Source organism: Numida meleagris, chromosome 18, assembly GCF_002078875.1.
Source record: "Numida meleagris isolate 19003 breed g44 Domestic line chromosome 18, NumMel1.0, whole genome shotgun sequence".
NCBI classification, from domain to species: Eukaryota; Metazoa; Chordata; class Aves; order Galliformes; family Numididae; genus Numida; species Numida meleagris.
Window position 1 is genome coordinate 667,895 of NC_034426.1, and position 18,334 is coordinate 686,228.

Sequence of the window (18,334 nt, forward strand, 5' to 3'; positions counted from 1 at the left end):
CACCTGAGTCCGAGCGCGCCGCTCCCGCCTCTGCCGCGTGCGGCTCCCCGCCCTGCCCCCACCGACCCGCGCGGCTCCGCCAATCGGCGCCCGACTTCGCCGGCAACGCCGACCAATGAGCGGAAAGAACGCGTCCCCGCCCAGCGCCGCCGGCCGCCGGGACACGCCCACAGCGCGTCCCGTGACCCGGCGCGGCGCGGGGCGAGGGGTGGGACCCGGAGAGCGGGGCCCAATGAGAAATCACAGCGCGTCCCGCCGCAGCCAATCGGAGGGCGGCCAGCCCTGCGCCTCAGACAGCGGCGCGGGGAGCGGGGGTTGGGCTGCGAGCCCGTGGCCCGGCCGTGTCCCCGCGTCGGGGGGGGGGGGTCCGTGGCAGTACGGCTGCGTGGGGTAGCGTGGCGAGTCAGGAGCGTTAACGTCTCCTCATCGTAGCGGTGGGCCGCGGTCAGGTTGCCCTGTCCTCGGGCAGCTGCTCTGCCTCGCCCGGCCCTTGCAGTCCCGAGCGCCGCGGCCGTGTCCGTGTCCGTGTCCGTGTCCGTGTCCGTGTCCCTGTCCCGCTGCTCCTCGCCGCGTTCGGCCGTTGCCGGTGCCACTGCGGCCGCGCTCGCTGTGCGCTCCGCCTCTGACGTGGCCCTGCTGGACTCGTTGTGGGTTGGATGTAACGAAAAACTTCTCCAAAAGAGGAATGCTGCCGTGCCACAGCTGCCCAGGGGGTGGGGGTCACCGTCCCTGGACGTGTTCCAGAGCCGCGGGGATGCGACACTGAGGGACGTGGGCAATGGGCACGGTGGGGTGGGCTGGGGTTGAACTTGGGGATCCTAGAATATTTCCTGTGGTCACAGTGTCCCTTAGCGTCTCGATTTCCCATCGCAGGTGGTGGTTCCCCACCAGAGGAGCAATGAGCCCGGGGCAGATGAGGATGCCGCTGCCCACAGGAACCCAAAGGGGACAGGCCCCGCAGCAGGCCTGCAGCATCACAGGGATGGGATCCCGAAGTGGGAGGGACCCACAAGGATCACTGCTTCCAAATCCTGCCTCTTCACAGCACCACCCAAAATGGGACCATATGCCTGAGCGTTGTCCAGATGTCAGCCTGCGGCTGAGGAGGAATCACGTTCCCTGGCCCAGGAGCTGTGAGCAGCACCACCGTGTGGCATCGTTCCTCCTCACCTGGTAGTGCCACCGCTCCGGGTGCCCGGTGGGCTGCATCCCCAGGGAGAGGTGTGAGAGGGGCTGTGACGGTGCAGGGCTGCAGCTCTGGGGGCTCACTGTGCTGTGCCGGGCTGGAGCTGGCAAGGCTCTGGTGAGTGGTGACAAAGTCCAAGGGAGGAAACAGGAAGCAAAACTCTGATTCACTTTCATTTTTGTATTCCTGCAAGAAGCGGCTGCAGGAGCCATTTGGCGGGCCGGGGGCTGAGGGCTGATGGCAGGTGAGTGCAGCCTGTGGTGTGGGGCCCTGGGGTGGGGCAGGGGCTGCCTGGGGTCTGCTGGCCCCGCTGAGCCTCACACACCGCAGCCCATGGCACTGTGCGGACACGGCACAAGGCACGTGTCCTGGGCAAGGAATTCATGTCCTGTGGTGCTTTTTGTGGTTGTGTGGCAACAGGAAGAGAGGGGTGGTGGCACAGGAAGCACCCTGGGGTGGGTGAGGGAGAGTGGGAAACACCGAGGGAGGAAATGGGAAAGGGAACAGCAGGCATGGGTGGGGGGACAGCCGGAGCTGCACGGGGGTGCTGACAGGACTGCCCTACAGACCAGGAACTGCTGAGAGTGCGCGCCGACTTTGTGAGCCGCGTGAGGAAGGCTGTGGTCTCCAATCTCCTGGACGAGCTGCTGGCCCACAAGGTGCTGAACCAGGCAGAAGTGGACGAGGTGCAGGAGGGCAACCCAGTGACAACCGACAAGGCCCGCAGCCTCATAGACACCGTACGCCTGAAGGGCCCTAGGGCCAGCTCCATCTTCATCGACAGCCTCAGGAAGCACGACAGCAACTTGGCGGAGCAGCTGAGACTGGGTGCTGGTGCAGGTGAGAGGCAGGGTCATGGCCTGCCCCGGCCATGCTTGGGCTCCCAGCGCCTCCCACGGGGTGCTGGAGGGAAGCCCAGCCCTGCCCTGCCCGCTGGCCCAGGCCCGAAGATGTGGGGCAGTCAGGAATTCCCAGTGTCACTGCGCTGTGGCAGTGTGTACCCCTCACCACGTGGTGACAGCAGGGCTCTCAGGTGGCTGTCCCCTGTGGGGCATCCACTATGGGGCAGAGACAGGCTCTGCTTGCTTTCCTATGCTCTGTGACAGCCCCCTCTTGTCCTTTCCAGCGTAACTGCGTTTGTGCTTGCAGAGTCCCCTGGTGCACCACCGGCTGCCCCCAGCACTGAGGGCTCCTCCGGCCCCCCCATTAGCAGCCAAGACCTGCAGTGGATGCAACAGTGCCCCCTGAGCAAGTACCGGCGCATCAAGGAGGCAGAGGGAAATCAGGTGCTGTGGGTGGAGGAGATGAGAGAAGGGCTGGAGCATGGAGCAGCCTCTCCACCAGAGGGGGCAAAGGCTGCCAAGGGTCCATGAGCAGGGCAGGAGCTTCAGGGAGATGCCCCAGGGCCGGGGAGATGTGGGTGCTGCATACATAGGCCTTTGCTGCTATTAGTTGCCTTCCCAGAGAAGCCCCCTGCACCCATCCACAAATATTCATCACCTCGTTCTCTCATCACAGATCTATGACATATTCCTGCCTCGGGAGAGACGAACCCGTAGGGCCCTGCTTATCTGCAACACCAAGTTTGAGCACTTGAGCCAGCGGGACGGGGCTGAAGTGGACGTGAAGGAGATGACAAATCTGCTAGAATGGCTGGGCTACGAGGTGGAGTGCCATGAAGACATAACTTCCCAGGTAAAGGACTGCAGAAAGGTGCTGACGCTGGCCCCAGGAGCACTGCAGAGACCCTTGTGTGCAGTGGAGATGGGGGGCTCAGGGCAGACATGGCTGTGAGGGATCTCAGGCACCACAGGGACACTTCTGTCCCCTGTGGCAGTGGCTCCTGCTCACAGCCACTGGCACTGGATTTCCACACAGCTGGTTGCAGGTGGATGATGCTCCTTCTTCCTGGTGTTTTGCAGGAGATGACCACAGTCATGAAGAAGTTTGCGGATCACAAAGATCATCTGACCTCTGACAGCACCTTCCTGGTGTTCATGTCACACGGAAACAGCGCTGGGATCTGTGGGACTGAGAGTAATGGGACTGTGGACATCCTTTCCTTCAGCACCATCTACGAGAATTTCAACAACAAGCACTGCAAGGCACTGATGGGCAAACCCAAAGTGGTCATTATCCAGTGCTGCCGTGGAGGTGAGTCCCTGCTGCAGGGTGCCTGCCAGGTGAGCAAGCCAGCCAGGCTCACCTGGAGCACTGGCTGGAGTCAGGGCACACTGTTGCTGATGGCTGGCCGTGCCTTCCTAGAAAACGAAGGATTTGTGCTGGTACGTGACTCCACCAACTATGAGATGCCCGTTTTCAGCTCACACAGCATAAGGACTGCAAGGCTGCAAGGTGATAAAATTAGAGAAGTTCACCTGGAGAGTGATTTTGCCACTTTATATTCCTCCACACCTGGTAAGCAATTCCATGGAGAGAGTTCTCCTGTCTGAAGGAAGGCAAGGGGGGCAGGACTCCCATTCCCTACCCTGTCAGTCTCTCCCACAGCTCCTCCTCAGGGTGGGTTGACGAGGTCCCCTCCATTCGGTGGCCCAGCATGCACAGCTCAGGCATTGCTCCAGCAGCCTCTGGAGAGCGCAGTGTCCCCCTAGTGTCAGGGTACATGGCCACTCCAAGCCCAGATCCCTTTCTGGGTGAGTGCCACCATGGCTGGAGTTCTGTGCCCTCCAGCCCTCCCCAGCGGCTCAGCCTGCACTCCTTCCCCAGCCTGTTTATCTCACTGTAATCACTAGCTGGGGAAAGTTGCCTTCTCCTGTGAGGAGTTTGGCTAGGTCACAGATGGCTCCAGGCCGTGCAAACATGCATGCATTGGGAGCGTGGCTGGGAGCAGGGAGAGCAGAGAAAATATCACACCCAGCATTCCAGGAAAGCTTTGTCCTTTTCCCATTCTTTGGCCTACTGGTCAGTTCGGCCATCTACAAAGATCTTAGAAGGTGCCCCAGACTCCTGCTCTGGCACCGTGTGTTGATTGCCGCTGCTTTGGGGAACACCAGTGGAATGACACTTAGCATCTTCATTCTCCTCAGATACTGTCTCCTGGAGAAGCCCCACAAGAGGTTCCGTTTTTATCCAGAGACTGGTGGAGCAGTTTCGAAACCATGCCTTTAACAGTGACTTGCAGGAGATGTTCCGAAAGGTGAGGCTTTGTAGTTAAATGCAAATGCAGCCATGCCAACAGGTAGAAATACTGCTGCAGGAACAGGGGCCTGCTTGCAGCAGAGCTCTGGCCAGGGCAGGCTGTTTCTTGCAAATCTGGGGAGCAGGCTCTGTCCTGAAGAGGTCCGGGTGCTTGGGTTTGGTTCTCCATGGGGATCAGTGTCCTGCAGTGGGGTGGGCGTGCGAGAGCCTGCTGGGTTGGTGCAGCCCATGGCATCCTTTGTACAAACACACCTTCCTGGGGATGCCTCCTGATGCCCTGCATTGTGGCCATGCTGGAAAGGGAATTGCTTTCATTTTCCCGTGCTCTCTCTCTCACTCCAGGTCCAACATTCCTTTGAAAACTTTCCTCGGCAGTTGCCAACGCAAGAGAGGACTACAATGCTCAAGAAGTTCTATCTCTTCCCAGGCCTCTGATCTCCTGCCCACAGTGAGTTTTTCCACCTCGCACCTCTGCAACAGCCTCTTCTTTGTGCTCCACGCCTGGTACTTTGTCAGTGGGCAATTCCATATCACACCTTGGCTCCAGAGCACACAGCTCAGGCTTTATGTCCCAAGGACTTACGTGCTGGGAGCAGGGGCCTGACTCCCTCCCCATCTCCCACTGGCTCTAAAAGATGGATGCTTGAGGAAGTCAATGCAGCAGCCTGTGTCTCAGGAGCTTTTTTGTTCTAATGTTCTCCATGGGTTAAAAAAAATAAGGCATGGACAGAGAAAGTGTTTGAATTTGGGAGTAAGACAGCAGAAAGCTCAAGCTCAGGGAATACAGCTCTGCTGCAGAGATGCACTTCAGAAAAGGAAATGAAAAAAATAGAGGCCAAAACCAGCTCTGCAGAAACAGTGAATCTCCAAACCAGCTTCTTTTGCTCCCTCTGCTAGGCAGCTAGAGAGCCAGAACAAAACTGTCCTCGGTCTTCTCTTCTTCCTCCCTTTTGTGGCCTCCAAACAACCTCACACTGAGTAAATTCTTTCCAGGGAGCAGCAAAGATACTCGGCACTAGAACACTACGCACACACCTGGTGAACATCTCTCTTTACCACTCCAAACAGCCTGTGATGCAAGCCTCTCCCTGTTTGTGACAGATGCCTTCCGTCGCTCTGAGAGCCACTTCTGCCCTGTTTCTGACTTGGCTTGTTGACTAATAAAAAGGATTAGAACGCATGACAGCACCTCTCCTCTGCCTCTAGCCCTTGGTGGGTGGGTGATGGCCAGCAGAAGCTGCTGTGTTGTCTTCCTGGGGACAGTTGTGAACAGACGGGAGGTGAGGAACCAGAGCTGATGGAGGAGGGGGCAGCCAGCCTGGGGACAGCCTGGGGGCTGGCTGGGCACACACTGCCTGCAGCTGGGCTCCTAGAGAACCCACTACTGCTTGGTGTGCATCTGCTTCCTGCGCTGCTGGGACAGTCTGCTCTGCTTTCTGCCTCCTCCAAGCCCCCCCCCAGAGCTGTGCGAGAGCTACACTTTGTCCTTGTAGCAGAGCTGCCTCATGCCCTCATGTCCCTGTGCATCTCCAGTTTCTGCCTCATGTGCTCTCCAGGTTCCCATCTCCTTTCTCCTGGAGAGAAAGTGAATGCAAACCCCTTCCATACATAGGCCCAAAGCAGAGCAGAGTGGGTATCCATGCTCCCGCTGCTCCTTCCTCACAGCTCCCTTTGCCAGCCCATGGAGCAGCCTTTCTCAGGAGGTGGCTTCCTCCGTATCCTCCCACTGCCTCAGAGGTGATTCCTCCCTCTGGGAGCCACAAAGGATCCTTAAATCCACATCTTAATAGCCCAGCAGAGGCAGGACAAGGGAGTGCAGCATGGGAAACATGGTCAGAGGTCCACCCAGATGCTTTCCCTCACCTCCCCAAGCAGAGAGATCCCAGATCTCTGTGTCCTGAAGCATCTGAGGGCACAGAGCAAAGCAAGCACAGCTCTACCTTACACACAGGAGTGGGCGGGCAGTCCCCCAGGGATGTGCTCAAGGAAGCAGCACAGCGCCTGTTCCTACCTGTAGGCCAACCCCCACTTGCAGGCCCTGACCTCTGCCCTGTGCTGCCCAGAGCACTGAGACCCTATCAACACCTGGGTGGAGCAGAGCAAGGAAGGGATGAGCCGAGCCGAGCCCTGCTCCTGGCTTATTTGGAGGTCACTGGGATCTTGCGGACATGGGATGGCAGCTGTTGGCTGAAAAGCGGCCGCATTCCCTGGCCCAGGAGCTGTAAGCAGCACCCCCATATGGTCCTGAGCACCACTCCTCCTTGCCCACCAGTGTCACAGCTCCGGGTGCCCGGTGGGCTGCACCCTCAGGGAGAGGTGTGAGAGGGGCTGTGACGGTGCAGGGCTGCAGCTCTGGGGGCTCACCATGCTGTGCAGGGCTGGGGCCAGCAGGGCTCCGGCGCGTGGTTACAAAGGCCAAGGAAGGAAAAAGGAAGCAAAACTTTGATTGACTTTCACTTTTCCGTTTTGACAAGCAGCAGCTGCTGGAGCTGTTCGGTGGGCCAGGGGCTGAGGGCTGATGGCAGGTGAGTGCAGCCAGAGGTGTGGGGCCCTGGGGTGGAGCGGGGGCTGCTGGCACCCCGAGGTGGGTGAGGGAGAGTGGGAAACACTGAGGGAGGAAATGGGAAAGGGAACAGCAGGCATGGGTGGGGGGACAGCCGGAGCTGCACGGGGGTGCTGACAGGACTGCCCTACAGACCAGGAACTGCTGAGAGTGCGCGCCGACTTTGTGAGCCGCGTGAGGAAGGCTGTGGTCTCCAATCTCCTGGACGAGCTGCTGGCCCACAAGGTGCTGAACCAGGCAGAAGTGGACGAGGTGCAGGAGGGCAACCCAGTGACAACCGACAAGGCCCGCAGCCTCATAGACACCGTACGCCTGAAGGGCCCTAGGGCCAGCGCCATCTTCATTGACAGCCTCAGGAAGCACGACAGCAACTTGGCGGAGCAGCTGAGACTGGGTGCTGGTGCAGGTGAGAGGCAGGGTCATGGCCTGCCCCGGCCATGCTTGGGCTCCCAGCGCCTCCCACGGGGTGCTGGAGGGAAGCCCAGCCCTGCCCTGCCCGCTGGCCCAGGCCCGAAGATGTGGGGCACTCAGGAATTCCCAGTGTCACTGCTCAGGTTGCTGTCCCCTGTGGGACATCCGCTATGGGGCAGACAGGCTCTGCTCGCTGCCCTATGCACTGTGACAGCCCCCTCTTGTCCTTTCCAGTGTAACCGCCTTTGTGCTTGCAGAGCCTCCCAGTGCACAGGATGCCAGACTCAATTCTGGAACATTCCGAAGAACTGAGCTCCTCCCTGGGAGGCAGGGGGGGCGAGGCAAACACATAAAAGGCAAAGGAATGATGCAACATTTCTGGATCCAAGAGTGGTGGCTCTCTCTTTTCTATCTTTGTCTCTTTCTCTCTCAAGTCATATGAGAATGTAATGCAAGGCATATAATCATAGCTTACTGCTAATAGTGTATTTCTTAGCATTTCTTAGGTATTTCTTTGTAGCACCAATAATTACGTTTCTCAGGCAAATATGAAGCTACCCTTTGATTGAATAAAATTGTTAACCAGTTGGTTAGTGTTGATTCACCTTAATTTACCCCAAGGCAATCTCAAACCTCGTGACTTCTGTACATTACCCAGGGCTGCTCAGAGTTGGGACCTCACAAGCTCTGATGGGTCCTCCAGGCCTTCTGTGAGCAGCCAGAGCCAGCAGCGGATGCAGCAGTGCTCCCCAAGCAAGTACCTGTGCATCAAGGAGGCAGAGGGAAGTTGGGTGCTGTGAAAAACACAACTGCTCAGCACGCGTCTGCTCCCTGCACTGGTGGGACATGAACTGCTGCTTTCTGCCTCTTCCATTCCTCCTTGCCCAGAGCTCTGTGAGAGCTATACTTTGCCCTTGTAGCGGAGCTGCCTCATGCCCTCATGTCCCTGTGCATCTCCAGTTTCTGCCTCATGTGCTCTCCAGGTTCCCATCTCCTTGGGCTGAACCTGGACAGAAAGTGAATGCAAACCCCCTCCATACACAGGCCCGAAGCCCAAAGCAGAGCAGAGTGGGTGTCCATGCTCCCACCACTCCTTCCTCCCTTTGCCAACCCATGGCCCGGCCTTTCTCAGGAGGCAGCTTCCTCCATATCCTCCCACTGCCTCAGAGGTGGTGGAGGGAAGTGATTTCCTCTGGGAGCCATGAAAGATCCTTAAACTCATGTCTAACAGCACAGTTGATACCTCCCACCACCACCCCCTCCACTAAGTGAGAGCCTTTTCCCGTGCCTGTCAGTGCTCCCCTTCCCCTCCACAGCCACGTCCAAACCATTCTCTGCCTTGGCATGGATTCAGGTTTATTGCAAGTGCTGCAAATCACTGGCAGCTCCATCACCAGATGGTATGGTGGTAGGAAAAGGAGAGGGCTCTCCTGCCTCCTCCTTGTGTCCAAAGCACTCGGGTGCATGCAGGCCATGTCCTGGGCCACTGCCACCCCATGTCCCTGGGAGGTGGCAGGGCTGGGCACTGAGATCTCTCTGCTCTAGCTCCTTGCGAGCGGGGATGGGAGATGTCCTCTGACTGCAAAGGTGGCAGCTGCTCTGGGCTGACCCTCTCCTTGCACTGCCCAGAGCTCCTCAGGTCCCATGTGGTGCTTGCAGAAACCCCGGTGGCCAGCACTACGGTGGTGGCAAGAAATTGAGGACAGCGGTGACGAACTCCTCAAACTTGTCTTGATGGACTATGTGGCCTGCACCTTCGATGAACTGGACATCTGCTTTGGGGAAGAGGCGTTGGATCTCCGGGTAGTCTTTGGAGCTGCAGGACAAGGGAACACAGCATGAGAAGTGTGATCAGAGATCCATCCAGATGCTTTCCTCCACCCGCTGCAAGCAGAGGTATCTCAGGTCTGACTACATCCTCTCCTTCACTGCTAGAAAAGCCTGGAGCTGCCTTCAGGCTCCACCTCACTCTCCAGCACATCGGAGTCACTGGCTGCTGGAGGCACAGAGCTCACTCCAGGACCTTCCCTACCTCGGTGCTTCCACCCAGCCTCAACAGCCGCAGAATGGTACAAGGGGTCAGACCACAGACTTTGAGCAGCTTCTCTTCAGTCTCACCTGATATAGGGCGAGTTGGATCCTCCCAAAAACAACGCAGGGCCAGGATATGGCTTGTGGAAGTCAGGGAAGCTCATGATATCTGTCAAGTGATGGGAAATAGCCTCCAGGTTCACTCTCCAGATGTAGCGGCCCTCCAACTCCACCAGGTTGGTGAGAAGAAACTGTCTCAGCTGAGGGTGCTGCCACAAAAGGGGAACGTGCCGGCGGATCACATGCTCTTCAGTGAGAGCAATGAACCCTCTGTCCTACCCATCTCACAGCCAATGCATGTCATATTCCCCAGTGTCCTGCAACCCTTGTGACCCAGCAGCCCAGGTCAGCATCGAGCGGGCAGGAATGCAGAGCCCCAGGCTAGGGGCAGAAGCCCCTTTCTAGGAGAGGGAATTCCCACCTGGACCACGGAGCTCAGCTGACTGTCAGCCAGCTGGCGGGCTGCAGAGCGGGACAGACCAGCCGGGATGTTCACTGACTTCATAGCAGAGATGTAGGCAGAGAATTCGGAGATAAGCGTGGTTGACGTAGGACTGATGTCTACGGAGATAAGACGCTCCACCAAGTCTGGCTGGAGACACAAACAGAGCAGATTGGATGCAAGCTGAGACCTCCCTGCCCTGCTCTGAGTGCAGTGAGACCAGGCATGGGGCTCTGCTCCCAGCAAGGCCCTCTGAAAGATTTTAGCTCCTGTCCCAGCAGATAGCTCCACAAACCCTTCCTTGAAGTCTTAATTCCCTGCATCTCTGCACATGAGACCTCAAAGCTCCTGTGTGATTGATGCCAGTGTGGTGGGCTGAGGGCAGAGCCCTGCAGCCTGACTCACAGCTCTGAGCAGTGCTGAGGATAGCCGCTCACCATGGGCTCATGGCCACACCAGCATTGCCTCTCTCAGTGCCACCTCCAACACTCACCGAGCCCCGTCCCACCGCTGGGAACCACCACGCACTCACCCGCTGCAAGGCCAGCACCATGGCCGTCTTGCCACCCATGCTATGTCCCACGAGGATGCACTTGGGGATGCCCAGGTGGGCCAGGAGGTGCTGCACGTCCAAGCTCATCGCCTCGTACGTCATCAGCGGGCTGTGGGGGCTGCTGCCGTGGTTGCGTGCATCCATTGTCAGCACCTGCCCAGCCAGGGGGGCTCTGTGTCACCTGGGGCCGGGCACTGCTCGTGGCCCCCAGATCTGTGGGATCACCTGTGAGTGGGGGCTCTGCAGCTGCTCCCCGTGGCCTCACCTGGCCACCAAAGCGCCGCACCAGCGCCTTGGCCACTGTCTGGAAGTTGCCGTGGTTGCCGAAGAGGCCGTGGAGCAGCACCAGGGGTGGCCGCGTGTCCCGGACACCCACCTCATTGTGGGCCAACGGCACAGCCCTGGGGAGAGAGCGGGGTCGCGGCTGGGGTCAGAGAGGGGGAGGGGCCACGGGAGAGGGCGGGGCCACGGGGAGCACGAGGCACGGGCTGGGGGCGGGGCCGCTGCGAGGGGGCGGGGCTGCGCGCGAGGCCTGCGGCGAGCCCAGGCCCTGAGGGGAGGGGACCACGGGAGGGGGCGGGGTTAGGGCCGAGGTGGGGGCGGGTAGAGCACAGCCCCTCCTCGCGGGACCCGCGCCCCTCCTGCCCCCGCCCCGCGCGCGGATGGGCCCTTACGTCACGGCGGAGCGGACTGCGGGCGGCGGGCGGGGGCCGGGGCCGCGGCCTAAGCCCCGAGGCAGACGACGGAGCATGATGGCGGCGGGCGGGCGGGCGGCGCGCGGTCGTGACGCGATGTGACGGCGACCACGCCCCGCTGCGGGCCGAGTGCGCCCCCTGGCGGCGGGAGGGCTGCTCGGCGGACTGCAGGCGGCACCGTGACTCAGCGCCGGGGCCGGGCCCGCCGCGCACGCCTGCGAGCCGTGCTGGGCCGTGCTGCGCTGTGCCCCGTGCCCTGCGTGCCACCACGCGTCCCCGTGCGCTGCCCCGCGATGCCTGGGCTCAGCCCCAGCTCCCGGCCCCGCTCGGGGACTCTGAGGCCGTGTGAGGGCCGTAGCGCTGTGGCCGTGTGCCCGCTGCCCTGGCACAGGACGTGGCGAGCGGGCGGGGGCTGCGGGGGCACCCAGATCACAGCCCGGGCACGGGGACAGTCCCCCACACCATGGGCCCGGTTCCTTCTGAGGCATCGGTCATCCCCACGCCCTCGTCCCAGCAGCCCGCACCCAGCACACAGGTGCTGTGGGTGCTCTGCTCCCTGCACCTTGTGCCACCATTGCCGCCAGAGAGAGCTGACACCGGGGGGGCCGCGGCCCTCAATGGTCTCCTTGTGCTCCGCTGGCAGCAAGGGCACCGCCCGCCTGTGTGTGGCCCTGGGCCAGGGCAGGCCCCGCGTCCCTGGGAGCCCCAGGCCGGCCCCAGCTGGGCTGCTCCGCTCCGGCAGCGCACGGCTGATCCTTATCGGGGCAGCCATGTGTGCGGGGCTGGGGGGAACCTGAGCCGCCCCCCCCCGGCGGGTCTGAGAGCTGGAGCTGCCTGCGGGGCCGTAGAGCGGGGAGCGGCCGAACCACCTGCTCAGCCCTGCCTCTCGGCTGCGATTTTCTGACAGCGGCTGCGGGATGGCCTCGGGGGCCGGTGAAGGGGAGAGCGGGACGCAGCGATGCACCTGCGGCTTTGTCCCTGCTCGCTGGAGTGTGGCGGGGAAGGCGGGGGCCGTCCGGCGCCGGGCAGAGCTGCACCGTGCTGCCGGGCTGGGAACAGGCAGTGCGGGCGTTGTGCAATGCGGCCTCGCCCCTGCCTTTACGGGGGGAAAGAGCCGGTCTTTGCTGCCGGAGTGCCAGACTTTGTACCGAGTGGCAGGGAGTGCCGGTGGTGGGACGTCAGCTGGGCAGCGGCTGGGCCCCTGCAGCCCAGCTGGGAGGGGGCCAGAGGGGGAAAGGGCCGAGAGGGGCCAGGGCCTGGTGGGAAGGGACTAGGAATGCCCATCCCCAGTCTGGTGTCATTGGGGTCAGCGCAGGTGCTGCGAGGCTCCTTGCGTGGGGATAGCTCTGTGCTCATGCCCCCATTTTGGGGGGACAGAGGTGCCCTCCCCACTGCAGCACATTCCCGTTGGGGCTCCAGGGCTGGCGTTGTCGTTGCTCACGATGCTGATCAGCACCACGCTGCCTTCCTGCAGGGCTGAAGCCATTACCTCCCCAGATGGCTCTCACCCTGTGTTCCCCCCATCCTGTCAAGGGGCCCAAGGACACATAGATACCAAAAAAGGACTCGTTTATTGACAAATGTAACTTGTACAGACCACGCGTAACAGGGAGAGAAGGTGCCCGGCCGGCGGGGGGACCCGGGGGGGCCGGTGGGGCAGGGCACGGAGCTTCCTCCTGGCGCTGCTGCGCACAGCTCTCCTGGCAACCCGAAACCAGCTCTGTTTACATGAAACCGTCGGTATTGACACAGCCGCCCGCCCGGTTCCCGCTCACACTGCCCGGCCCTGACCCCGGCACCTATCCGATCACCCCCCCGTCATTCCCCGGCCTGCTCCCACCGGGGCTGGGCACCCTTGGGGACAGGATCTCTCCCCGGCCCGCGGGGCGGAGGGTCCCCGGCGGTGCCGGTTCCGGTGGTGGGGCTGGAAGTGGACGCAGGGGCGGCCGAGCCCCTTTTAGGGCTGGGCTGGGGGCGCGGGGGCTCACACATAGTTCCTCTTGTCGTAGCTGGTGACGGCGGAGCGCGGGGCGGAGTAGGCCACCTTGCTGGGTGCGTACCTCTCATCTTTGGGGGGGCAGGAGCAGCAGAGCAGGGCCCCCCCGAAGAGCAGCAGCGCGGAGGCCGCCCAGCCCACGTAGAGCGACGTGCCCAGCTCCCGCTTCTGCGCATCGATCACCAGCGGGTTGTAGAAATCCCGGATGATGGTGTTGGCCGACCAGGAGACGGGGATGAGGGTCATGATGCCGGAGAGCAGGAAGATGACGCCGGAGACGATGGTGATCTTGGCCTTGGTGGTCTCGTCCTCCACGCAGCGTGTGCACTGGGCGCCCACGATGGCCACCATCAGGCCCAGCACGGCCAGCACGATGGCCACCACCAGCAGCGCGCGGGCGGCCTGCAGGTCCTGCGGCAGGGCCAGCATGGAGTCGTACACCTTGCACTGCATCTGCCCCGTGCTCTGCACCACGCAGTTCATCCACAGCCCTTCCCAGATGATCTGCGCCGTCACGATGTTGTTGCCGATGAAGGCCGTCACCCGCCACATGGGCAGCGCGCAGCAGATGATGCTGCACAGCCAGCCCAGCACCGACAGGGCCACCCCACCGATCTCCAGCCCCATAGACATGGTGTCTGGCTCCCAAGCGATGGCAGAGAGGAACCCGCTGACCGAAACCACCCCGTGCTTCGCTTGCCGCTGCAGCCGTGGGGATCGGCTTACACCTGGGTGCACCTGCGCTTATAAGGGCTGGCGGGGCCGGGGCTGGGCTGCGCTCGCTCAGCGCCCGCCCGGGGTGGGGTTTCTCTGCCGGACGCTCCTCACCACTGGCTCTGTTGCCGTGTCCCACACCCTCCCCTTTGTTTGCGGAGATGGAGCTGGCGCAGTGGAGGGAGGGGGAGAGCCACCTGAGATGGCCACTGCAGCACAGGCCTGGTTTCGGGGCGTGGGGTGGGACGAGTGCCATCGTCACAGCCCGGTGAGATGGAGGGCTGCAGTGCACGGCCGGGGGCTGCCCGGCTCTTGGCTTGCTGTGTGCCCTGGTGCCCACCTGCGCCTCAGTGCCCTTTAGGGAGCCCACAGCCACCGCTGGCCCCCTCCAACCCTCCCCAAAGGAAGCAGCAAGGGCTGGGAACCCCTCAGCTTCACACCAGTGGTGCTGGAGGGGGCCGCAGATAGGGGCTGAACCCCCCACCAGGCATGAAACAACACAGCACAGCACAGCATGGCACAGCACAGAACAACATGGGTGGGTGGGAGCCCAAAGCCTCACAGCTCGGCCTGTCAGGGATGCTGTAGGTCACAGCCTGTTGTACTTCTGGAGCGCTTTATCAAATCTCACGTTTAACATAGTGTCCAAAAGAAAGGCAGTTTATTTAAGATTATGGCCTTGTCGGTATTTTTATCCGCGTGCAGATTGCTCCTTATCTCGCCGTGGCTCAGCGAGAGCAGGGAGCACTCGGGCACCTTTGCATCACTGTGCAAAGTGCAGCCTCTTTGCCTCTCCACGACGCGCTCTGTGCTGCTGGCCCCGTGCAGACCCCTGCCCTGCACAGCCCCCATCCCACCCACACTCACCTGTCCCCTCCTGTCCCCTCCCGTCTCCTTCCATCCCCCCGTTCCCGCCCCCCCCCACCCCGTTCCCTCCTGTGGGACGTGCAGTGCTGGGTGTGTCTACGGGAATCCCCGGCCAGGTGATAAATGTCTTTACTCATCGTGCTCAAATATTTTGTCCTTGAAGGAAGCAGACGGAGCACGTAATGCTCCTGCAGTGTCACCTCGTCCACCTGGCTCAGTGGCAGCTGGAGAAGGAAAAACAAGGCGGGTGTGAGACGGCCCCGCGAGCAGTCCCATCCTGGGGGGCAGCGTCCCTCCAGTGAGCCCCCTGAGTGAGCGGGGTGCTGCTGTGTGTGGCCAGCCCCCCCCAGCTCTGCACGGCCAGAGCACTGCAGGTATTTCAGCCCCCACCCCAGGAATGCGCTCGCCCCCTGTACTCGGCGGACGAGTGCCCGCAGGCATGCTCCAGCCTGTTCCTGGCCGCTGCCGAGGGCTCCCCTACAACTCATTAACTACACGAGAGCACGGTGGCAGAACCGTGGCTGGAGCCCCCCCCTGCTCGGCCCCCCGATGGAGGGAGGCCCTGACTCAGGTGTGCCCTGTAGCACCTCGACACCCCCACTCTGCTGGATCAGCTCCTGCTGCCCCGCAGCACACCAGCACCCTTGGTCTGAGTGCATCCAGCACCACACTGCACTGCAGCACCCCATGCCCGGCCCTGGCTCCCCATGGCACCCTGCCACCCCACGGCACTCCATGGGGTTGGTGGGCACAGGGGGGTCCCGTAGGGTCCCTGTGCAAGCAGGACCCCAGGGGCTCGCACCAGGCGAAGTGCTGCTGGGAGGTGTGCCCAACCACCCCAAGGATGGAGCTGGGGCAGAGCAAACCTTGGGGTGCACAGGCACTGGGTGCACAGCAGACGGTGCGCACACACCCAAACACACACCCCCTGCCGGCTGAGATGCACAGACACAGCTGTGCAGACAGACAGACAGGCAGACAGGGAAAGGCACAGGTGCACAGGTGCACACATGCGCAGACCGTCACACACAGGTGCGCATACACACATAGAGGTACACAGACACAATCAGACAAAGAGAAATGCACAGGTGCACATACACACAGGTACACACTGACAGACAGACAGACAGGAGCAGCAGATGCACGGATAGACACATGGGTGCTTGCACACCTGGCACACATGTAGGAGGGTACCCCTGGGGGAATGTGCACAAGCAGATGCACTCACCAGTACACCCAGGTGCAGACGCAGGATCACACATACGGCAGCACAGACAGAACAGGAACAAAAGCACACGCAGACAAGCGCACACACACACGCACACATAGAGGGGCAGGGGAAGGACCTGGGGCAGGGGATGTCCCACAGAGCGCTGTGGGGCAGGGGCACGGGAGCAGGGTGACGGCTGCCCTGCAATCAGCCCCCACGCGCCGCGCCGCCTCCCCACCCCATCATCCCAAATTGCTCAAAGTACAGGCTGTGTGCATGCCGTGCCCCCGGCCTGGGGCAGCGGCAGCTGCCTGACTCACAGCGGAGGAAGGGGCAAATCACCGGGGTTTCGGGGTGCAGGCCGCCGCACGCTTTGGGATGCATTCCTGTGGCAAGGAATGAAGACTGATGGTGTTTACCCAAAACAGCCACGGGGGTGGCAGGCCTGCAGGGGTCCCATGTGCCCCCCAGTGATGCTGTCGTCTTGCAGCTCGGAAGGGATGGGGCTCATCAGTCGCAGCGATGGGGACCAGAGGGGCCACACGATGACGCGGGGATGGGTTTGCCACGGTGACTCCACATGAAGGTCAGACCCAAGGGGTGTGCGAGCTTTACCGTGCTGGTGGCCTTTCTCCATGAGCACCCGCACTAGCATGGGGACAGCCGCCGTGGGTGACCCTAACCCCATCCCCTTCCCCGTCCCCATCCACATGTGCGCCTCGGAGTGCTGACTGCCCCAGGGCGGGTGACGGCACAGCAGCACCAGCAGAAACTGCTCCGGGCACAATGGGGCCGCGTCCCGCTCACGTGCGTGTGGTGCGGCGGGCGCGGGGCATGGGGTGTTCCCCCGTGGTTGTGGTTGTGGCGGGGCCTGCGCCTGTCCCCCCAGGGCAGTGGGGTGAGCGCTGCTGCCTGCTTATATTTCAGGCGCGGGGCTGTCGATCTGCCCCGGCCAGGGCACACAGACGTCCATTGTTGAAGCCCCTTTGGCAGCGGCGAGGAGCAGGTAAGGCGGCTCCGGCATCAATGGCAGCTCTGTCTGGCGGCGGGGCGGGGACTGCGCTGCGGGGCCTCGCAGGGGGCTGGCGGTGCGCCCCACATTGCAGTGTGCTCTGGGCATCTCCACCCCGAAGGGCTCAGAGTGGGCCCGGGTTTTGCTGTGGTGCCAACCCCCAGGGATCACCCGCACGCGGACCCCTCACACCCGTCGTGCCGTGTCCAACGTGTCACCTTCCTGGGACATGGCTGCTGGCTCGCACGTCCCGTTGGCGTAGCTTAACCCCCGTTTGGGGCTGCTTGTTGCTCAGTAAGTGGATAGGGGGTTTGTTCTCTTGGTGTCTCGAGGCTAAAGCTCCCACTCCTGGCAGCAGTTCTTTGCACAGTGCTTTCCATGGGCTCTTGGCTGAGTCTGGAAACCTTTGCTTTCAGGTAGAGAAAAACAACCTTAGTGTGCACATTTCAGCCGGTCAGGGGGGTTTTATGTCAGGCACAAACTTTTCGGGAACATTGAGTCTCTGAGGAGCGTGGGTAACTAATCCCCGTGCGCGCCGCGGGGAGAGGCTGCTCGGCTCTGCGCCGGCTCCAGCACAGCCCCTGCTCCCAGCCCGGCTCCCTGTGCTCTCCTCATTGGGACCTCGAGGTACGCGGTGCGGTTGTTTGCTCGGAGAGAATGTGGGGTCGAGGGAGAGGGGGAAATGCTGTCAACATCTGACGTGGGGACATCTGCCAGCCCTGTTCCTGCAGGTGTCCTCGGCACACCACAAGGTCAGGCACGGTGCAGGTTCCTCCGAGACCCTGTGGCGCTGAGCAGCATGGTGAGCAGGGGCTGCCCAGGTCCCTGTCCCTGCACTGAGGTGGGCTCAGCACCTCGCTGTGGGGCTGTGGCATGGCCCCATCCCACTGCGGTGGGGGCCTCAGGGTGGGGTGAGCCCCTCGTTTTGGTGTGGAGGGGCTCCTGCTGTCCGTAGGTTGGTGGCATGCTCCAGCTCTGCACAATGCTGCTGTCACCACACTGCTCCCTGCTAACCCCTGCGTTCATGGCAGTGCTGGGACATAGGATGCTTGGGGGTCATGGGAAGGGCATGAGGGCTGCTTCTCAGGCAGACACCACTTGGAGGATATGTCACATTCTGGCTTTAATTATGGTCATCAGCTGTCAAACGGCCATGCTGGCGCCTGCTGTGGCTCCGGCCTTGCCCCGCTCCCACCTTGCCATTTGTCCCCAGACCCAGGCACGGCCTTGAGCCCTGCAGGGACACGGCCCACACGGGGATGGGCTTTTCCTATGGAGCTATGCACACGTGTGTGCACGCTCGCTGCAACCCCAAATTATGGTGTGGTTGGCGCAGCCAGCTGCAAGCCCAGGCCACATCCAGCCTGGGGCAGGGTCTGGCCCTGGCACTGCATCCCCATAGGGCTGCCCCAGGCAGGGGATGCTGCAGTGTGGG

The 18,334-nt window shown here is 61.8% G+C and overlaps 4 protein-coding genes across 5 annotated transcripts in view; 2 read left to right on the forward strand and 2 right to left on the reverse strand.

Annotated features, from left to right (window-relative positions):
• LOC110407545 (caspase-1-like) overlaps positions 1-5,525 on the forward strand; it is a 6,682-nt gene extending 1,157 nt beyond the window's left edge. Inside the window, exons 2-10 of one of the 2 annotated variants that reach the window (XM_021415315.1) lie at positions 874-1,430; positions 1,754-2,026; positions 2,336-2,472; positions 2,705-2,881; positions 3,109-3,340; positions 3,452-3,604; positions 4,234-4,343; positions 4,688-4,793; positions 5,339-5,525. In XM_021415315.1, the coding sequence (XP_021270990.1) occupies positions 1,424-1,430; positions 1,754-2,026; positions 2,336-2,472; positions 2,705-2,881; positions 3,109-3,340; positions 3,452-3,604; positions 4,234-4,343; positions 4,688-4,780 (1,182 nt within the window). In that variant the 5' untranslated portion in view covers positions 874-1,423 and the 3' untranslated portion in view covers positions 4,781-4,793; positions 5,339-5,525. Of the gene's footprint in view, positions 1-341; positions 1,431-1,753; positions 2,027-2,335; positions 2,473-2,704; positions 2,882-3,108; positions 3,341-3,451; positions 3,605-4,233; positions 4,344-4,687; positions 4,794-5,338 lie in introns of those variants that run through there. The other variant, XM_021415316.1, reaches the window with a different exon arrangement.
• CARD16 (caspase recruitment domain family member 16) lies at positions 5,672-7,907 on the forward strand. The gene is made up of 2 exons (XM_021415319.1): positions 5,672-6,870; positions 7,042-7,907. The coding sequence occupies exons 1-2, from the start codon at positions 6,864-6,866 to the stop codon at positions 7,629-7,631; spliced, it is 597 nt and encodes a 198-aa protein (XP_021270994.1). The 5' UTR covers positions 5,672-6,863; the 3' UTR covers positions 7,632-7,907.
• ABHD11 (abhydrolase domain containing 11) lies at positions 8,650-11,203 on the reverse strand. Its single transcript, XM_021415317.1, has 6 exons — positions 11,080-11,203; positions 10,671-10,806; positions 10,385-10,558; positions 9,832-10,002; positions 9,438-9,619; positions 8,650-9,135 (listed from the first exon to the last, which is right to left on the reverse strand). Exons 1-6 carry the CDS (start codon positions 11,154-11,156, stop codon positions 8,997-8,999), a joined length of 879 nt encoding a protein of 292 aa, XP_021270992.1. The 5' UTR covers positions 11,157-11,203; the 3' UTR covers positions 8,650-8,996.
• CLDN3 (claudin 3) lies at positions 12,653-13,835 on the reverse strand. Its single transcript, XM_021415318.1, has one exon. The coding sequence runs from the start codon at positions 13,727-13,729 to the stop codon at positions 13,085-13,087; it is 645 nt and encodes a 214-aa protein (XP_021270993.1). The 5' UTR covers positions 13,730-13,835; the 3' UTR covers positions 12,653-13,084.

What these genes read in the sequence shown, in the direction of transcription:
- ABHD11 (XM_021415317.1), bottom strand. Translation starts at nt 11,156, where the DNA reads ATGCTCCGTCGTCTGCCTCGGGGCTTAGGCCGCGGCCCCGGCCCCCGC. An exon ending in TGGTGCTGGCCTTGCAGCGG is followed by an intron (nt 10,003 to 10,384) that starts GTGAGTGCGTGG and finishes TTGTGTCTCCAG; the next exon opens with CCAGACTTGGTGGAGCGTCT. An exon ending in TCCAACTCGCCCTATATCAG is followed by an intron (nt 9,136 to 9,437) that starts GTGAGACTGAAG and finishes CTTGTCCTGCAG; the next exon opens with CTCCAAAGACTACCCGGAGA.
- CLDN3 (XM_021415318.1), bottom strand. Translation starts at nt 13,729, where the DNA reads ATGTCTATGGGGCTGGAGATCGGTGGGGTGGCCCTGTCGGTGCTGGGC.